General features: G+C 44.5%; 1 protein-coding gene and 1 long non-coding RNA gene across 4 annotated transcripts in view; one reads left to right on the forward strand and one right to left on the reverse strand.

Moving 5' to 3' along the window:
• Window positions 1-15,661, reverse strand: part of Ccdc162p — a 145,398-nt gene that overhangs the window by 127,580 nt on the left and 2,157 nt on the right. Inside the window, exons 2-6 of the mRNA XM_035440365.1 lie at window positions 13,232-13,304; window positions 12,903-13,013; window positions 4,569-4,682; window positions 2,898-3,092; window positions 1,415-1,562 (exon numbers count right to left, since the gene is read on the reverse strand). Of these exons, the coding sequence (XP_035296256.1) occupies window positions 1,415-1,562; window positions 2,898-3,092; window positions 4,569-4,682; window positions 12,903-13,013; window positions 13,232-13,304 (641 nt within the window). The remainder of the gene's footprint in view (window positions 1-1,414; window positions 1,563-2,897; window positions 3,093-4,568; window positions 4,683-12,902; window positions 13,014-13,231; window positions 13,305-15,661) is intronic.
• The window catches only part of LOC107977510, a 30,348-nt gene continuing 27,273 nt past the window's right edge, over window positions 12,587-15,661 (forward strand). The window contains exon 1 of one of the 3 annotated variants that reach the window (XR_004768453.1): window positions 12,587-13,411. This is a non-coding gene — a long non-coding RNA (uncharacterized LOC107977510). The remainder of the gene's footprint in view (window positions 13,412-15,661) is intronic. The other 2 variants (XR_003482717.2, XR_003482719.2) reach the window with 2 other exon arrangements.

Raw genomic sequence — 15,661 nt, forward strand, 5'->3', positions numbered from 1 at the left:
CAGTAGCCTTGGAGAGAGTTGAAAGCAAGCCCTCTGCTGGCAGAGAGCCTTTCTGCTCTCCCCATGGCAGCAGGCATCTTACCTGGCTGGGCTTTCAGGCCAGCCAGTCCCCAGCCCCCACTGAGCTTTCTTTGGGAAGGTGCAAGGACTCCTCACAATCTTACAGCCAGCAAAAGAAGCCCACTAGACAGAGAAGCCCACTAGACAGAGAAGCCCACTAGACCTCTCGGGGACTGTCTCGGTGGGGGTACTGGCTACTTTTGTATGCCAACTTGACCCTTGACACAAGTTAGGGGCATCAGAGAGGGAGGAGCCTCAGTTAGGGAAATGGCCCCATCAGATCCAGCTGTAAGGCATTTTCTCAGTTAGTGACTGGTGGAGGGAGCCCTGCCCATGATGGATGGTGCCAACCCTGGGCTGGTGGTCCTGGGTTCTACAAGAAAGCAGGCTGAGAAGTCATGAAAAGTAGGCCAGTATGCAACCCCTCCATGGCTTCTACATCAGCTCCTGCCTCCGGGTTTCAGCCCTGCTTGAGTTCCTGTCCTGACTTCTTCCAATGATGGAGTAGAATGTGGATGTAAGTCAAATAAACCCTTTACTCCCAAACTTGCTTTTAGGTCAAGGTGTTTTTGTCACATCAATGGAAACCCTCACTAAGACAGTGGGGCCACCCTATCTGTGGTCCTGTGGTAAGTGAATTATGGCAGTGACAAATTAACCAGCACCTCCATTTGCTTCTCCTGAAGAATCAAGAAGCCTTTCTTGTCCCCACCACTGGGGTTGGCTGCCTGTCCAGGTGGTGCTCCTGGGACATCCTGTATATAATGGGATGTCACTCAAGTGCCCGAAGAGCAGAGACCTGACCAGGCTTCTCAGTTCTCTGTAACATAAGGTAAGGTTAGAGAGGCTGTGAAATTGGCTCTGACGTAAATTCCCTGGCAACTGTGAGATACTAAATTGTGTAACACTAAAATGTGTGACACTGAATTGTGTGACACTACATTGTGTGACACTGAATTGTGTGACACTAAATTGTGTGGTATTAAATTGTGCAATACTAAATTGTGTGATATGGATTCTTAGAGGTCATTTCATCTGGAAGGATTAATATGGAAATGAGTAAACAAAGGCCAGAGAAAGCAACCTGCATGACCATGACCATGTGAGCCCACAACAGAAACGAGCCTAGAGGCCAGGACACTTGCTTCTTAAAGTGATAGTGCCAAAGATGGAGATAAATGTCTATGCTACTGTCTTCCATCAGGAAATATTAATATTAAATTGAAATTTATTACAAAGATGTAACTTCTTGGCATATAGGAAATGTTCCAGAAGATTGTGAGACAAAAAAGGGTGTGAACAAAACCACAGCCCTCCTTTCTCCATTCTATCCTAGTAAGGGCCAATTTCTTACCTGAAATGCTGGCATCCATAGGACCAGGAGATTCAGAGTTAAGGTCAGCGACACAGACTTTTTCTTTTTCCTTTTCCTCACTAAGTTCAGAGACTTGGTTATCAGCTGGACTCTGCAGGGCTCTGGAGATGGGCACGTACTGGAGAACCTACAGAGACATGGCCAACAGCACACAGGTCAGCCCAGTGTTCATAGACTCTGAAGCTGGTGTGGAAGGAGCCCTGGGTGGGACCTTAGAAACCTGCACAGTGACAGAGGGCAGAGCTGGGAGACACAACCGCTTCCAACTCCAAAGTCCCTCCCCCTCCAGCCAGTCCCGCAGTGGTCACATACATGGGTGGAAAAGACACTGTGTGGGATGCTCAGGGTGTGAAGAAAAGGGATCGGTTTAAGTGGAGGATCCAGATTTAGGAGCATGTGTTTGTACTGTCATGTGACTGAGGAGAGGAAGTACAGCCCACAGTGGCTGCCGGCTTTGGGAGGGGATGGACCTGGATGACCACCAGGTTTCTGGAAATGAGATCAAGTTGCTTTTGTGTGTGTGTGTGTGTGTGATTTTCTAACCTGACAGGATCCCTCCCATGCAACACTTTTCACCCCATTACTCTCCCTGAGCACTCTCTCCGGCAGTGCTGGGGCAGAATGCTGGCCCTACTCAGGCCATTGTACATATTCTACTCCTGAGCTGTTACAGTCACCTTACTATTTATTTTATTATTGGTCATTATTATTTTCTGAGACAAGTGTTCATTGTGGATGAGGCTAACCTCCAACTCACTGTGGAGCCCAGGTTGGCCTCAGAATCAGGACTCTCCTGACACAGCCACTAGGGGGACTGGGATGAGGCAGCATCGCCATGTCCAGCCCAGCTCTTCTTTCTTACCCCATCATATCGTAATAGAATTTTACTTACCCTCTTCCCACCAGGTCAGGACCCTTGACTTTTCAGCCAAGGCCAGGTCTTTGCTGTGTGGGCCTAGGGCAAGTATCCTGACATGCTTTCATCATTAAATACTGCCGATTAAGAGTGTGTCCAGAGCCAGGTGGTGGTAGCTCACACATTTAATCCCAGCACTCAGGAGGAAGAGGCAGGCAGATCTCTGTGAGTTTGAGGCCAGCCTGGTCTACAGAGCAAGTTCTAGGATAGGCTCCAAAGCAATAAAGAAACCCTGTCTCAAAAAAAAAAAAAAAAAAAAAAAAAAAAAAAAAAAAAGAGTGTGTCCAGTTCATGAAGAACAAGAATTCTGAGAAACCAATGGAAGCAAGAACTGAGCGGGTGTAAACCAGGATGTGAGAGGGATTTCGGAAAGAGCCAGATTGATGCAGCGTTCGGTAGAGGATGCTTCCCCAGGCTCCAGCAACCCACCATTTTCTTGTAGGTAGAGCATGGGGCAGTGAGCATCCCAACCCACGTGGTGTGGGACACTGAGGTCCCCCTCCCCCAGAGGGCCTGACCCAGCACACTATGGTCCGTCCCTATTACCTGTAGGTAATGATGGATGGTCCCGAGCGAGTGCAGGTGACACACTAACCACCTGGTGTAGATGGTCAGGTCTTCTGGCGTCACCAGGTGGGGAGGATTGCTTTTTCCCATAAGAAAGTTCTCCCTAGCAACCGCCAATCTCTCTGCTCTCTGAACTGCATCATTGAACTCCTGCATGATGTAGCCTACTTGTTTCTGTGCAAAAAGAGATACAAACAGGCTATGGGCTGTTGGCAAGTCTTGCTCTCTGCAATGCTGTCTGGGGGTTGGATAAGGGGGTTTAGGAACCCCCAAGTTCTTCTACAGTTTGGGTATGGATGCTAGAGGCAGTGGTCATACTACTGTCCCGACTCTGAGGGACAGCAATTTGATAGTCAGTGCAGGAGGTTATTTGGTAACAGGAGTCCACGTCTGAGCTTCCTGCCTTGGATCCAAGAGAAAATGTATCTCCTCAATGTAAAAATTATTTCAGAGCTCATGTTTCAAAGTAGGAATCTTTTGGGCATGGTGGCTCGCACCTTTAATGCCAGCACTTGAGAACCAAAGGCCAATGGACCTCTGTGGTCCAACCAGGTCTACACAGTGAGTTACAGGACAGCCTGGGCTATATAGTGAGCCTTTGTCTCAACAACAACGATAACAAAAGTAGGAATCTTTGTCTTCTGCTACACATGGGAAGGTTTACATCCGTTCCTGTCCTATCTTTGGATGTGATTAAAAAGGAAGGAAGGAGGTCTGGAGAGATGGCTCAGTGGTTAAGAGCACTGACTGCTCTTCCAGAGGTCCTGAGTTCAATTCCCAGCAACCACATGGTGGCTCACAACCATCCATTATGAAATCTGGTGTGCAGATTTCTTCTAGTGTGCAGATATACCTGGAAGCAAAATGTTGTATACATAATAAATAAATAAAATCTTTTTAAAAAAAAGGAAGGAAGGAGGGATAGAGAAACGAAGGAAAGAAGGAAGGAAGAAGGAATGGAGAAAGAAGGAATGGAGTAAGAGAAGAAGGAAGGAAGGCGGGAGGAAGGAAGGAAGAAAGGAAGGCAGACTGCCACGCATTGCCTCACTTGGTATGCCCTGAGTCTTCGAAGCTCGACCACCACATTTCCCTACAAATGGACCTTGAAAGCTGGTTTGGAGGTTCTAGCTGGAGAGTGTAGTTATTTGTACATCTTTGACAAAACACTGGTCCTCCCCTAAAAAGGTCCTCCTCAAACCAGCAAGTGGCTTCAGGGAACATACATGGAGCTGTGATGAGAAGGACATCAGGACCACCCCCTAGCAATCAATGGGGTGATATCACAGCCACACTGTCCTTTAAAACAATGGCAAACTTACTGATGTGTGGTTTCATGTAGAAAATACATATATAAGACAACTGGAAATGGTTCAGTGGTTAAACATTCATGTTGCCCTTCCAGGGGACCCAAGTTGGGTTTCTAGCACCCAACCAGGCAGCTCATAGCCACCTGTAACTCCAGTTTTAGAAGGGCTATGGTGCCCTCTTCTGGCATTTATGAGCACTGCATTCATGCAGACCACACACACACACACACACACACACACACACACACACACACACACACACACACAATTTAAAATAAAAATAGTCTTTAAAAGATACATGTATAGAGCCCACAGACCCTGCTCCCAGCACCCTGCGTCCTACCTTGTAAAGAGGGTGGAGTTCTTCCATGGTCCCGCTGGTCTGGCAGAGCCGCCTCCACCTCAGCATGTGCAAATATTTATTCTGGACCAGCTGCGTAATTCTCTCTGTGTAATGCTTTCCCAACAACAAAAACAAGAGCTTACCAGATTATAATTATAGGACAAAGCCTGGCCTGAGTCTCAAGAACTCTAACAATAGGTAAATAAATATCTGGTTGCTCTGAAAAAAAAAGATTCCCCCCTGCAGGAACACCATCAAACAAAGTCTGGCTCAAGATTATTCAGACTGAAGCAAGATGAAGTGGGCGTGTCTGAATCTCTTTGACCTGCTGCTGGGCAGGCTGATCGTAACTCGTTCATCAGTTGCTGGAGTGTGGGCAGTGAATTAGGAAACCAGAGGGTGTAGAGTCAAGCTGAAAGTTTGGGTTAAAGAACTGAAATTATGGGTGGGAGAAATGGCCAATCAGTAAAATGCTTTACATGATAGTACAAAAGCCCGAGTCTCATTTCCAGAAGCCATGTAAAATAAATAATAAAAACAAACAAATAAATAAATAATAAATAAATAAATAAATAAGTCAATAAAAAGGAAAAGAAACACCAGAGGTGGCAGCTCTCAGAACGCCAGGGAGGCTGAGACAGGCAGGTCTCTGGGGCTGGCTGGCCACTCAACTTTCCCTACTTGGCAAATTCCAAGTGAGCAATCCTGTCTCACAATAAGAAGGTAAACAGAACCTAAGGAATGACACATGAGGTTTTCCTCTGGGAAACATACAAATACACACATGTACCCATGCATCTATGTGGACACACACACACATACCAAAAAGTAGGAGTCAAAAATATGTTACAAGTAAGATTTAATGGGCCAGGAAGGTGGCTCTTTGGATAAGGGAACTTGTTATGCAACCCTGATAACTGGAGTTTGATCCCAGGGACCCCTACAAAGGTGGAATGCAGGAAGTGACTCCACAAATGTCCACTGATTTCCACATGTGTACTGTGGCACGGTCCTACACACACACACACACACACACACACACACACACACACACACAAATAATAAAAAAAAATAAAAAGTAAAATCACAGCTTATAAAATCAGACTGAGAAACTTTGTTTACAATTAAAAATAGTTAAATTCTGTGACCTGTCTCTATAATCCTAGCAATCAAGAGACTGAAGCAGAAGGACTGAGGCCAGTCATGCAGAAAAAAGTATTTTCAAAAAGCTAATTTCTTTATTTTCCTCTCTGACATTTAAAATAACACTGTCTGTGAAGACACGAGCCCTGTCATATTCTTTGATCACAAGTAGCAAATATGACAGAATACATGAGGCAAGTGTTTTCGAACCCTGGACAACATAGTGCCTTGGAGAAGAGAACCTCATTTCGTGGTTCCCTGGAGGAGAGAAGCTCATTCTGAGGCACAGGAAGGAGAGGAAACCCTGAGAGCCAGGAGACTGCAGGCTGCAGCACCAAGAGGAGGAAGCTCCAGAAATCTGCACAGATCCTCAGGTCCGTGGTTGAGTGCCTAGCCAGGCATGCAGCAGGCCAAACTCCAGGAGGCTGTGCAAATAATAACCCACTGAGACCTACACCCTAGAGTTCTAGAGTTCTTACAGGGTCGCAGGATGGTCAAGTTCCAACCACCAGTGTGAAGGTTCGTCCTTGGATGCCCGAGACATCCACTGTTAAAACCAAGGCTTTGGTAACAAGGACAAACTACTCCTAGAGCAAAAGACACCCAGGGAAAGCCTTGAAAGGAGTGAGTTGATCTGTAACTTAAAAGCTTGCCAGAACAAAGTCCAACACTTTACAGGAAATATGAAAATATATGGCACCTAGTAGTGAAAATTTGCTTATTTTTAGCATTAATTTAAAGATTATTAGATATGCAAAGACACAATAAAAATGACCTGTGGACAGAAGAGAAGTTAGTGACGAGAGCACAAAAACTAGCGGTGATAACAACATCAGCCAGCAACAGCCTTTCTTTAAAGGTTTTTGACAGTATGCTCAGCTTGTTCAGAAATTGGAAGCAAAGTGGGAACATAGCTAGGAGAGCATTGCAAAGTCTAAATATAAGTACATACTTGAAACAAAAAACTTGAATGGACTGGATTAGAAGTAGATCAGTCCTGGCTGGGCATTGGTGGCACACGCCTTTAATCCCAGCACTCTGGAGGCAGAGGCAGGAGGATCTCTGTGAGTTCGAGGCCAACCTGGTCTCCAGAGCAAGTGCCAGGATAGGCTCCAAAGCTACACAGAGAAATCCTGTCTCAGAAAAAAAAAAAAAAGAAGAAGAAGAAGAAGAAGAAGTAGATCAGACACGGCATGAGAAAAGTTGGCAGGCTTGAGGACATAGCAATAGGAGCTCCATACAGTGAAACATGAACATGGAACAAGGACAGAACCAGAAGGGACAGGATTTGGGTCTCTAAGAGGCTTTAACGGGTGTGCGATTGAAGTGACGTAGAAAGCACACAGACCTGGTGGGTCTCAGTGCTGGGGTTGAGCCCAGGGATGTGTGTGTGCGCTAAGCACACAGTCTATCACTGAACTGCACTCCCTGAACCCAGAAAACTATATTTAAAGAAATGGCATTTAAAGTCTTCAAAAGGTAATAAACACCCTCACACTGGTTGTCCAGGGCCATGCAACACACACGGGGTTGGGGCAGCAGGAAGGAAGAAGAAGAATCCTTACTAAACAAAAAGGAAAAGACAAACAGCAAAAAGTGTTTATAAAGCAGCAAAGAGGACCAAAGATAAAGTGAAGTTTACTGCTGAGAAGGGACCGGGGGAAAAAAGGTGTGGCAGGGAGGGATGAACACAAGGAAAAGTAAAAACATGGGAAGAATTAAAGAAAAACGAGAAGAGATGGGGGGGGACATGAAGAAGAAAGAGTGGGGTGAAGCGAGGAAAACAGATGAAATATGACCAAGACATTATTCACTTGAAAGAAGAAACCTTTCTGCTCCCTCTGAAGCTGAGGAATCTGACATGAGGCAAGAAAAGTGCTTCCTAGCTACCCAACTGCAGACCAACACCCAAAGGCTCTTTAGACGCCTAGGGTCACGTTCAGAGAAAGGCAGTGCTTTTATTGGGAAACTGAAAACTGTCCAAAGCAGCAGGGAGTGGCTGCCCATGAGTTACTGTCCTGGGTGTAAGGAAAAATGTCACAGAAGCATAGCTCCCACTGCGGAAGCCGGACTGAAGACTCCCGTCTATCAGTGGGGTGCCTTGTGAAGACCTCCCCTCCCGTCTGTCATTGTGGGGCCTGTGTACTCTCTCATCTCCCCTTGGCAGTTTGGCCCAGTCAAAGAAGAGGTTTACATTTCCTTCTAGGAAGCCTTTCATTGTTCTATGAACAGTTAAAACAGTACTGAGGCTGCAGAGATGGCTCAGCAGGTGAAGATGTGTGCCACCAAGCTAGAAGACCCAGGTTTGATCCCCAGGCTGGTTTCTGCCCTCACTATGGAAATGAGAAGCCCAGACCTGGACCAAGGCAAACAAAGAGAGCTGGGAGAAGTTAAAGGTTTCTCTGTACTGAGATCATTAGTTCGGCAATACAACCGCCTTTCCAGAACCTTCTATAACCCCTGAAAGGAGACACGGAGTGCCAGATTACTGAGAGAAGCAGGTAGTTTCAGAACTAATTGTTCATTTGAGGGTCATACTTTAAAATGTTTGAAGCTGTTTTTTGGTGTTTTGATTTTGAGCCTTAGCCTTTAACAGCTGAGTGATCCCTCTGCCCAAAAATGTTTCAAGTCTTAACAGATTTTTGTTTAAATTTTTTTATGTATGTGAGTGTTTTGCCTGTGTCTGTGCACCCTGGGCATGCAGTGTCCACTGGCAGCCAGAAGAGGGCGACAGATCCCAGGAACTGGAGTTGTGAGCTGTCCTGTGGGCTCTGGGTATTGAACCCAGGTCCTCTGTAAGAGTAGCAAATGCTCTAACCACTGAGCACTTCCCCAGCCCCTAAAATATTTGAAGTCTTCATGCCATCGAAAGAACTTACTATAAAGGCCTTCTTTGTAAGTCAGAAATCAGACTACAGAAATGCTAACTCATTCACTTGGATCAGTCTCCAAGGACCGTAAATTGCCCAATTCTGAGGATAGTTTACTGTGACTTGAACAACTTAGAATGGAGTGAAAAGATGATTCATGGGCTAAATGGTTGGGCAGGTGACTGATGTGACTGCCACAGCATCACCTGGGGAGGCTATGGTGTCATTGCAGTTGTTGCTGTCTGTTCTGAACAGAAACAACAGGGATCACTCACTGGGCCCTAATTCAGCATCAACATTTATCACCAGCATGACTGCTATGAGTTGGAACTTAAGGGTCCCCCCCCCCAGTACTTGTGTGTTGAAAGCTTGGTCCCCAAAACAGCAATGTTCAGATGTGAGCCTCTGGCAGGAGACTGGATCAACGGGGCTCAGACCTCATCAGTGGAGTAATCCATTTGTGGATTCACAAATTAGCATCTTGGAGGAGAGGATCTTTGTTACAAAAAGCAAGCTCCCTGCTTCCTGGCAACCAGCTATCTTCCAGCCATGGTAGTCTATCTCACCACAGGCCCGGAAGCAATGCAGCCAGGTGTGTGGACAAAGGTTGTTTGGGAACGAAAAGGAAAATAGTACTTTACATTGAACCCCCCATATGGTTTTCTTTTTATTTTTTATTTTTTAGTTTTTATTTTATGTGCATTGGTGTTTTGCCTGCATTTATGCCTGTGTGAGGGTGTCAGATCCCCTGGAACTAGAATTTCAGACAGCCTCAAGCTGCCATGAAGGTGCTGAGAATTGAACCTGGGTCCTCTAGAAGAGAAGTCAGTGTTCTTAGCAGCTGAGCCATCTCTCCAGACCCCTACTTGGTTTTCCAACTGACTAGAACTTCAATGGATGTGGAGAACCAGAATGTTGATTGTCCAAAGCCTAATTACAACTTATCTTGGGCTATCTATAGCTTTTTTAATAGCCATCTCTTGTCTACCTCTGTGTCTGACCTGACTTCATCATGACTGTTGGGTAAAACCTTTGGAATGTGCAAATAGCATCCCCTTCCACCAACCACAGGCTAAGAATGCCACCAGATAGCATCTGAAGCCTATAGCTGAAATTCCCTATTTGTTGTAATCTGCCTACCTCAGGCTCCCACCACAATGTTGAAAAGTGATTTGTGACTTTTCTTTGTTATGCTACTATAAGAACTTTATGATGCCATCACCATGCTGGAATGTGGAATCTGAGACAACCTGAGTTCATGCTCTTAGGCCAGGGTCATACGCATCATCTGACTTTGCACAAGTGACCCTGGAGTGAAGTCTCTGATAGTAAGCCAAGAGAAGTCTTCCCTCATTTGGAAAAAATATAAGCACACAACCCAAAAAAATTAAGTATAATTCCAAGCAAGAGAAAAATCAAGAAAACTTCACTTCACTATGATATATATATATATACATATATATATATATATATATATATATAATAAAACAGCTAAAAAAGCATTAAAAGCTTAAAACAGCCAGAGAACAGGAATTACACTGTGTTCAGAAACAGAATCCAGTCAAGCCACCAGAGAATAGAGTAGCAGCTTTAAAATAACAAACAATAAAAAATTGTCAGTCCAACTTTGGAAATCAGTATGGCGACTCCTCAAGAAAATGGGAATGAGTCTACCACAAGATCCAGCAATTCCACTCCTAGGCATATACCCAAAAGAAGCACATTCATATAACAAGGACATCTGTTCAACCATGTTCATAGCAGCATTATTTGTAATAGCCAGAAACTGGAAGCAGCCTAGATGCCCCTCAACCGAAGAATGGATAGAAAATTGTGGTACATTTACACAATGGAGTACTACTCAGCAGAAAAAAAAAAAAAAACAATGGAATCTTGAAATTTGCAGGAAAATGGATGGAACTCAAAGAAACCATTCTGAGCAAGGTAACCCAATTACAAAAAGACAAACATGATATGTACTCACTCATATGTGGACCTGCTTTATGATACATAGTAGTGACCATGCTTTATCAGAGCTGTTTTTAATGATGTTGCTCAGAATGGTTTCCTTCCAGATGATGATTGAGAAGCTAATTTAAAAAAAAAAAATGGTGCCAGGTACCACAAGAGTAACAGAACTGTGCTGTTTTCTGGGATTTTGTTTTTTACTTTTTTGTTTGTTTTTAATGGAGTGTGCTGGATGTCTCTACAATTTTGTTCAAATGACTGCAGAACCTGGAAAAGCTGTTGCTGCTATTGATGCATAACATACTGCTATTATTGGTTTTTTTATATAAACATAAATATATATACATACGTAATTTGAATTTTTGGAAACTTTAGCTGTGCTGTCAACTTTGGAAAAAAGTACCCCAGTTTACCCTGAGTTGGCATTGTACAGAAATTAACAGCCATATTGGTCTAGAAATGTTGAACTTATTTTTTTTTCCATTTGTACAGGGGTAACACACTGTATTAAATATGTATGGTCTTATCTATGTGGGTTTGATTACAAAAAGTAATAAAGTATTCTCTAAATTAAAAAAAAGAAAAAAATTGTCAGTCCAGAATTCTATGCCAAGCAAACACAGCCTTATAAAAATGAAAGGAAAATCATTTTTATGAAACAACAACACAGCAAGAATCTGTCGCTGGCAGATGTGGACTGCACGTGTTATTAAAGGAAGCTTCCCAGACAGACAGCAAAGAATATACTATGGGAATTCAGACTGTTCTAGAACTTTTTCAGCCTTATCGCTGTTGACAATTGGGATTGCACTGTTCTAGAACTTTTTCAGCCTTATCGCTGTTGACAATTGGGATTGCACAATTCTTAGTTGCAGGAAGCTGTTCTGTGTATTAGAGTGTTGAACGTCATCCTTAGCCTCTGGCAACATAACACAAGATGCTACCAAGTGTATATGCCCACTGCACCCAAAATTTTGATAACCAAAACCACCTTCAGACACTGTCAGATGATCTCAAGGGGACAGATATTTATTATCCTATCCTTCCTCTCTCTCTCCATTGAGAACCACTGATATACAAGAATGAATACCAGAATATACATATACAGAATATCCAAGAGTGGGTACCAGGAAAAAGGAAGGAAGGGAGGAAGGCAGGGATGCAGGGAAGGAAGCTGGAAGAGAGGGGAGAAGGAGGAGAAGGGGACAGAGAGAGAGTAAGGGAAAGAGGGAAGGAAGAAAGGAAGAAAATTATAGGGAGAGAAAATTCTGAATGAACAACATGTTAACTTGCAAATAGACTTTCATTATCTTTTGCGATTAATGCTAACTACTTACTAAAGAACTAATTTTTATGCATGAGGGGAAACAACTTAGAACATTGGACTACACTAAGTGATTTAATAGATGTAAAGAACAAACCATTTTACATTTTGAGATAGGACATGATTGTGCTAAGTTGAGGAGCTATATAAAAGTCCAGGGGATTTTCATTATCCTGCCATCTAAACTTGGTGAGTCTTCTGCATTTTATATGATCGTTATTATCAAGTGCATGCACATAGTTTTTTATTAATATTACAAAATGTAATACTTCCTTGTGCAAAAAGATAAGCATTTAGCCGTCGTTGGTGGCGCACGCCTTTAATCCCAGCACTCGGGAGGCAGAGGCAGGCGGATCTCTGTGAGTTCGAGGCCAGCCTGGTCTCCAGAGAGAGTGCCAGGATAGGCTTCAAAGTTACACAGAGAAACCCTGTCTCGAAAAAAAAAAAAAAAAAAAAAAAAAAAAAAGAAGCATTTAATGCTAGAACAAAAGTCTACTGAGTAGCCATCTAACTTGTTTTGCCTTTATCTTATCAGTAGTCAGGCTCTCCCTCCTCCCTCCCTCCCTCCCTCCCTCCTCCTCGCTCCCTCCCTCCCTCCCTCCCTCCCTCCCCCCCTCCCTCCCTCCCTCCCTCCTCCCTCCTCCCTCCCTCCCTCCCTCCCTCCCTCCCTCTTACTTTTATTGTAGCGTTGCAGCAATCTTGATGGGAAACTATTTTCCTACTTTGAGTTATTTTCTTAAGAGAGGTTTTGGGGAATGTCCTCCAGACCTCCGGGAGGTGGAGGCTGGCTTTGTCTTTGCAGGGTATAACATCCGCACAGACAGTATTTAGTCAGACCCAGACAGTTGCTCAGCCCAGCAACTTAGCTGTGCAAACGAAATGGTCTCCCATAAAGGAAGCATTTACACTACATCTGCAAATTACTCATGTCCAGAACAGCTGCTCACAGTATCTGCCGAAAAGCCAGCTTGCTGACACATTTCCAGAACGTACCACGAGTTTTTTTACAGATTGGAAGACGACCCTTACCTGCAGCAGAAGCAGAGGAAGATTTTCCGGCGTGTACTCTCTTCTTAGGCAGCTCTCTAGCTCCCTCTGCAGGACATCTGCCTGAATAACAAGGGGCTTGCACTCCGCCACCTAAACAACGAGTTTCAAACATCATCAATCTATCAAATTTCAAAAGTCACAAAATCAGATCTCCCTGAGGATACAATGACTTGCACTTTTCTAGCACTGAGAAGGCTCTTTTGTTCAATATCATTAGCCGTTTGCAAAAAATAAACTTTCCTTGCAAATAGTTCCCTAATTGATGAAATGGAATGTGTTGTCCTGAAGCCATTCACGTTCCTACTCACCCCGAGGGTTCTCTTCAGAGCCACTTCCCGTTCGCGTCTGAAGTGAGCGACATCCTTTGGTATTTGAACAGAGCTGCAGGAAGGTTTGAACCACAGAAACCGCGGTTATGGAGAGCTGTGATAAAGAAGATGATGGCCGACCTGGTGGCTCTGTGACCCTTTCCAGCCGCTCATTTCAGAGTGAGTAGTCAATCCGGGCCCATTGGGGATGTATAAAGGCCACATTCTATCTTGGTCAGAACCTTTTCTGAAATACCTGATCTCTGCTAACCCTTCCCCTGGCCAGTTTTTTTCTCCTCACAGAGTCTTCCTTCTGCCTTTGGTTTATCCCAGTTTCCTGCTCCAGAGGGCATGGGAGTGGGGGTAGGGGGTGGGGTTCGAGAGGGCTTGTATTCCCTTCAGAAATCTCCTGTGTGACAAGTAAGTGTGTCTATCAAACCTTGCTGTTTCTCCTTAGTTGACACAGAAAACTGGTACCTTGTCACTGAAACATTTTGTTTTTCATATTCCCATGTTCCTGCTATCAGAGGGTAGAAACAAACCACAAATATCAAATGGGAAATATTTCAGGTTTTTTTTTTGGGGGGGGCGTTCGAGACAGGGTTTCTCTGTGTAGCTTTGGAGCCTATCCTGGCACTCGCTCTGGAGACCAGGCTGGCCTCGAACTCACAGAGATCCACCTGCCTCTGTCTCCCGAGTGCTGGGATTAAAGGCGTGTGCCACCAATGCCTGGCTTCAGAAATGTTTTTAACCAAGCTTTCTGCCTCAGGAACACGGCTGGTCCCTAGGAAACATGTAGCAGTCATGGGAGAGGAGATGTTCAGGCACCAGGAGTCCTTTGCTCAGCTTGACAACAAGCTAAGGGACCCCAGTAAGGGGTGGAGCTTGGGACCCCAGTAAGGGGTGGGGCCTGGGGCCGGAAGAGCTCTCCGGTGGAGTTCAATAGACAGTGCAAGGAATACATACAGCTCTAGGCATATCTGAGGACAGCATCCCAAAACAGATCCCTCATTTGCAAGATCAGATTTTGCTGCTGCTGGCAAATGAGCCACAGAACATAGTTCAAGGACACACCTGAGGGAGCTGGAGGGATGAGTGTGGGCCGTAAACTTAGGTTGATACAGTTCACTAGGCCCCAAGAGTCTTCAGATAATGTTGTAATATACACTGTTAGTGTGTTCCCTTGTGGAAGAGTAGTCCTGTTAGATATATTAGGAGACTAGGGATTTCGCTCAGTGGTTAGAGCACTTGTCTTGCATGGGCAAGGCCCTGGGTTCAATCTCCATTACCAAGGGAAGAGAACAGAGGCAAAGAAAAGAAAACACATGGTCTCACTTTGACAGCACAAATAATAAAATGGAAAGGACACAGAAAAGATTAGCATGGTCACTGGACAATAGTAGCCCAAGTGGACAAGACTCTGGGCCACAGACACCTAAGTACCTACCTGGACACTTGGTGTCAGGATTTTGAAGCTGGAGATGTTCCATCTCTTACCTCTTTCCCTATAATTTGACTTTGATGAAGGTGGGAAGGAGAAAGGGATGGAGGGAGGGAAAATGGAGAGAGAGAGAGAGAGAGAGAGAGAGAGAGAGAGAGAGAGACTTTGACAAGATCTTGAGAGTGAAAGCTGCCATCAGTCACAGTCTGGTGCTTCATGGAGCTGGAGAAGCTGTGAGCCACTGAAAGTGCTCAGCTGTTGACGGGCAGTTACAGAAGGCTTCCCTTGTATTTCTGTCTCCCATCCTTGGCATGCTGGGAGCCTAGGCAGTCAGGGGTTTGGCTGCCCAACTCTGTCTCAAGTTATGTCATTCCTCTCAGTACCTCAAAGTACCTAAAAGAGGCCTGTTGGGATAATCTTTTTGCACACTATGAAGTTGTATCTCTGTCCTTCCTTGCCTGCCTAAGGCACCTTTGATTGATTCAATAAAGAGCTGAACTGCCAATAACTAGGCAGGATAGACTAGGCTGGACTTCCAGGGAGAGACAGGAACTCTGGGAAAGAATTGGAGGTATGAGAGACTTGCCACCCAGATGCAGAGGAAGTAGTACAGTACTGAGGAGAGGTAACCAGCTACATGGAAGAGTGTAGATTAATATAAACAGATTAATTTAAGTTTTAAGAGGTAGTTGGGAAAAAGCCTAAACTAAGGTCAAGCTTTCATAATTAATAAAAAGTTCCCATGTCGTCATTTGGGAGATGACTGATGGCGGTCCAAAGAAAGACTGGTTGTAGAGGCCACTGAGCATAGGTGACCAACCCACAAAGAGAAGTTCATTAATTCAGCAACTGGTGTGACATACACTGTTCGTTTATTCAGTGAGCATCATGAAACACATAACTATGGCAAGGTCCAGGGCTTAGGGTATTAAACGAGGAAAAGGATATAAAATAAAAAAGAAAATATAAAGAAGAGGAGGAGAAGGAGG

This window comes from Cricetulus griseus, chromosome 2 (assembly GCF_003668045.3).
Source record: "Cricetulus griseus strain 17A/GY chromosome 2, alternate assembly CriGri-PICRH-1.0, whole genome shotgun sequence".
NCBI lineage: Eukaryota > Metazoa > Chordata > Mammalia > Rodentia > Cricetidae > Cricetulus > Cricetulus griseus.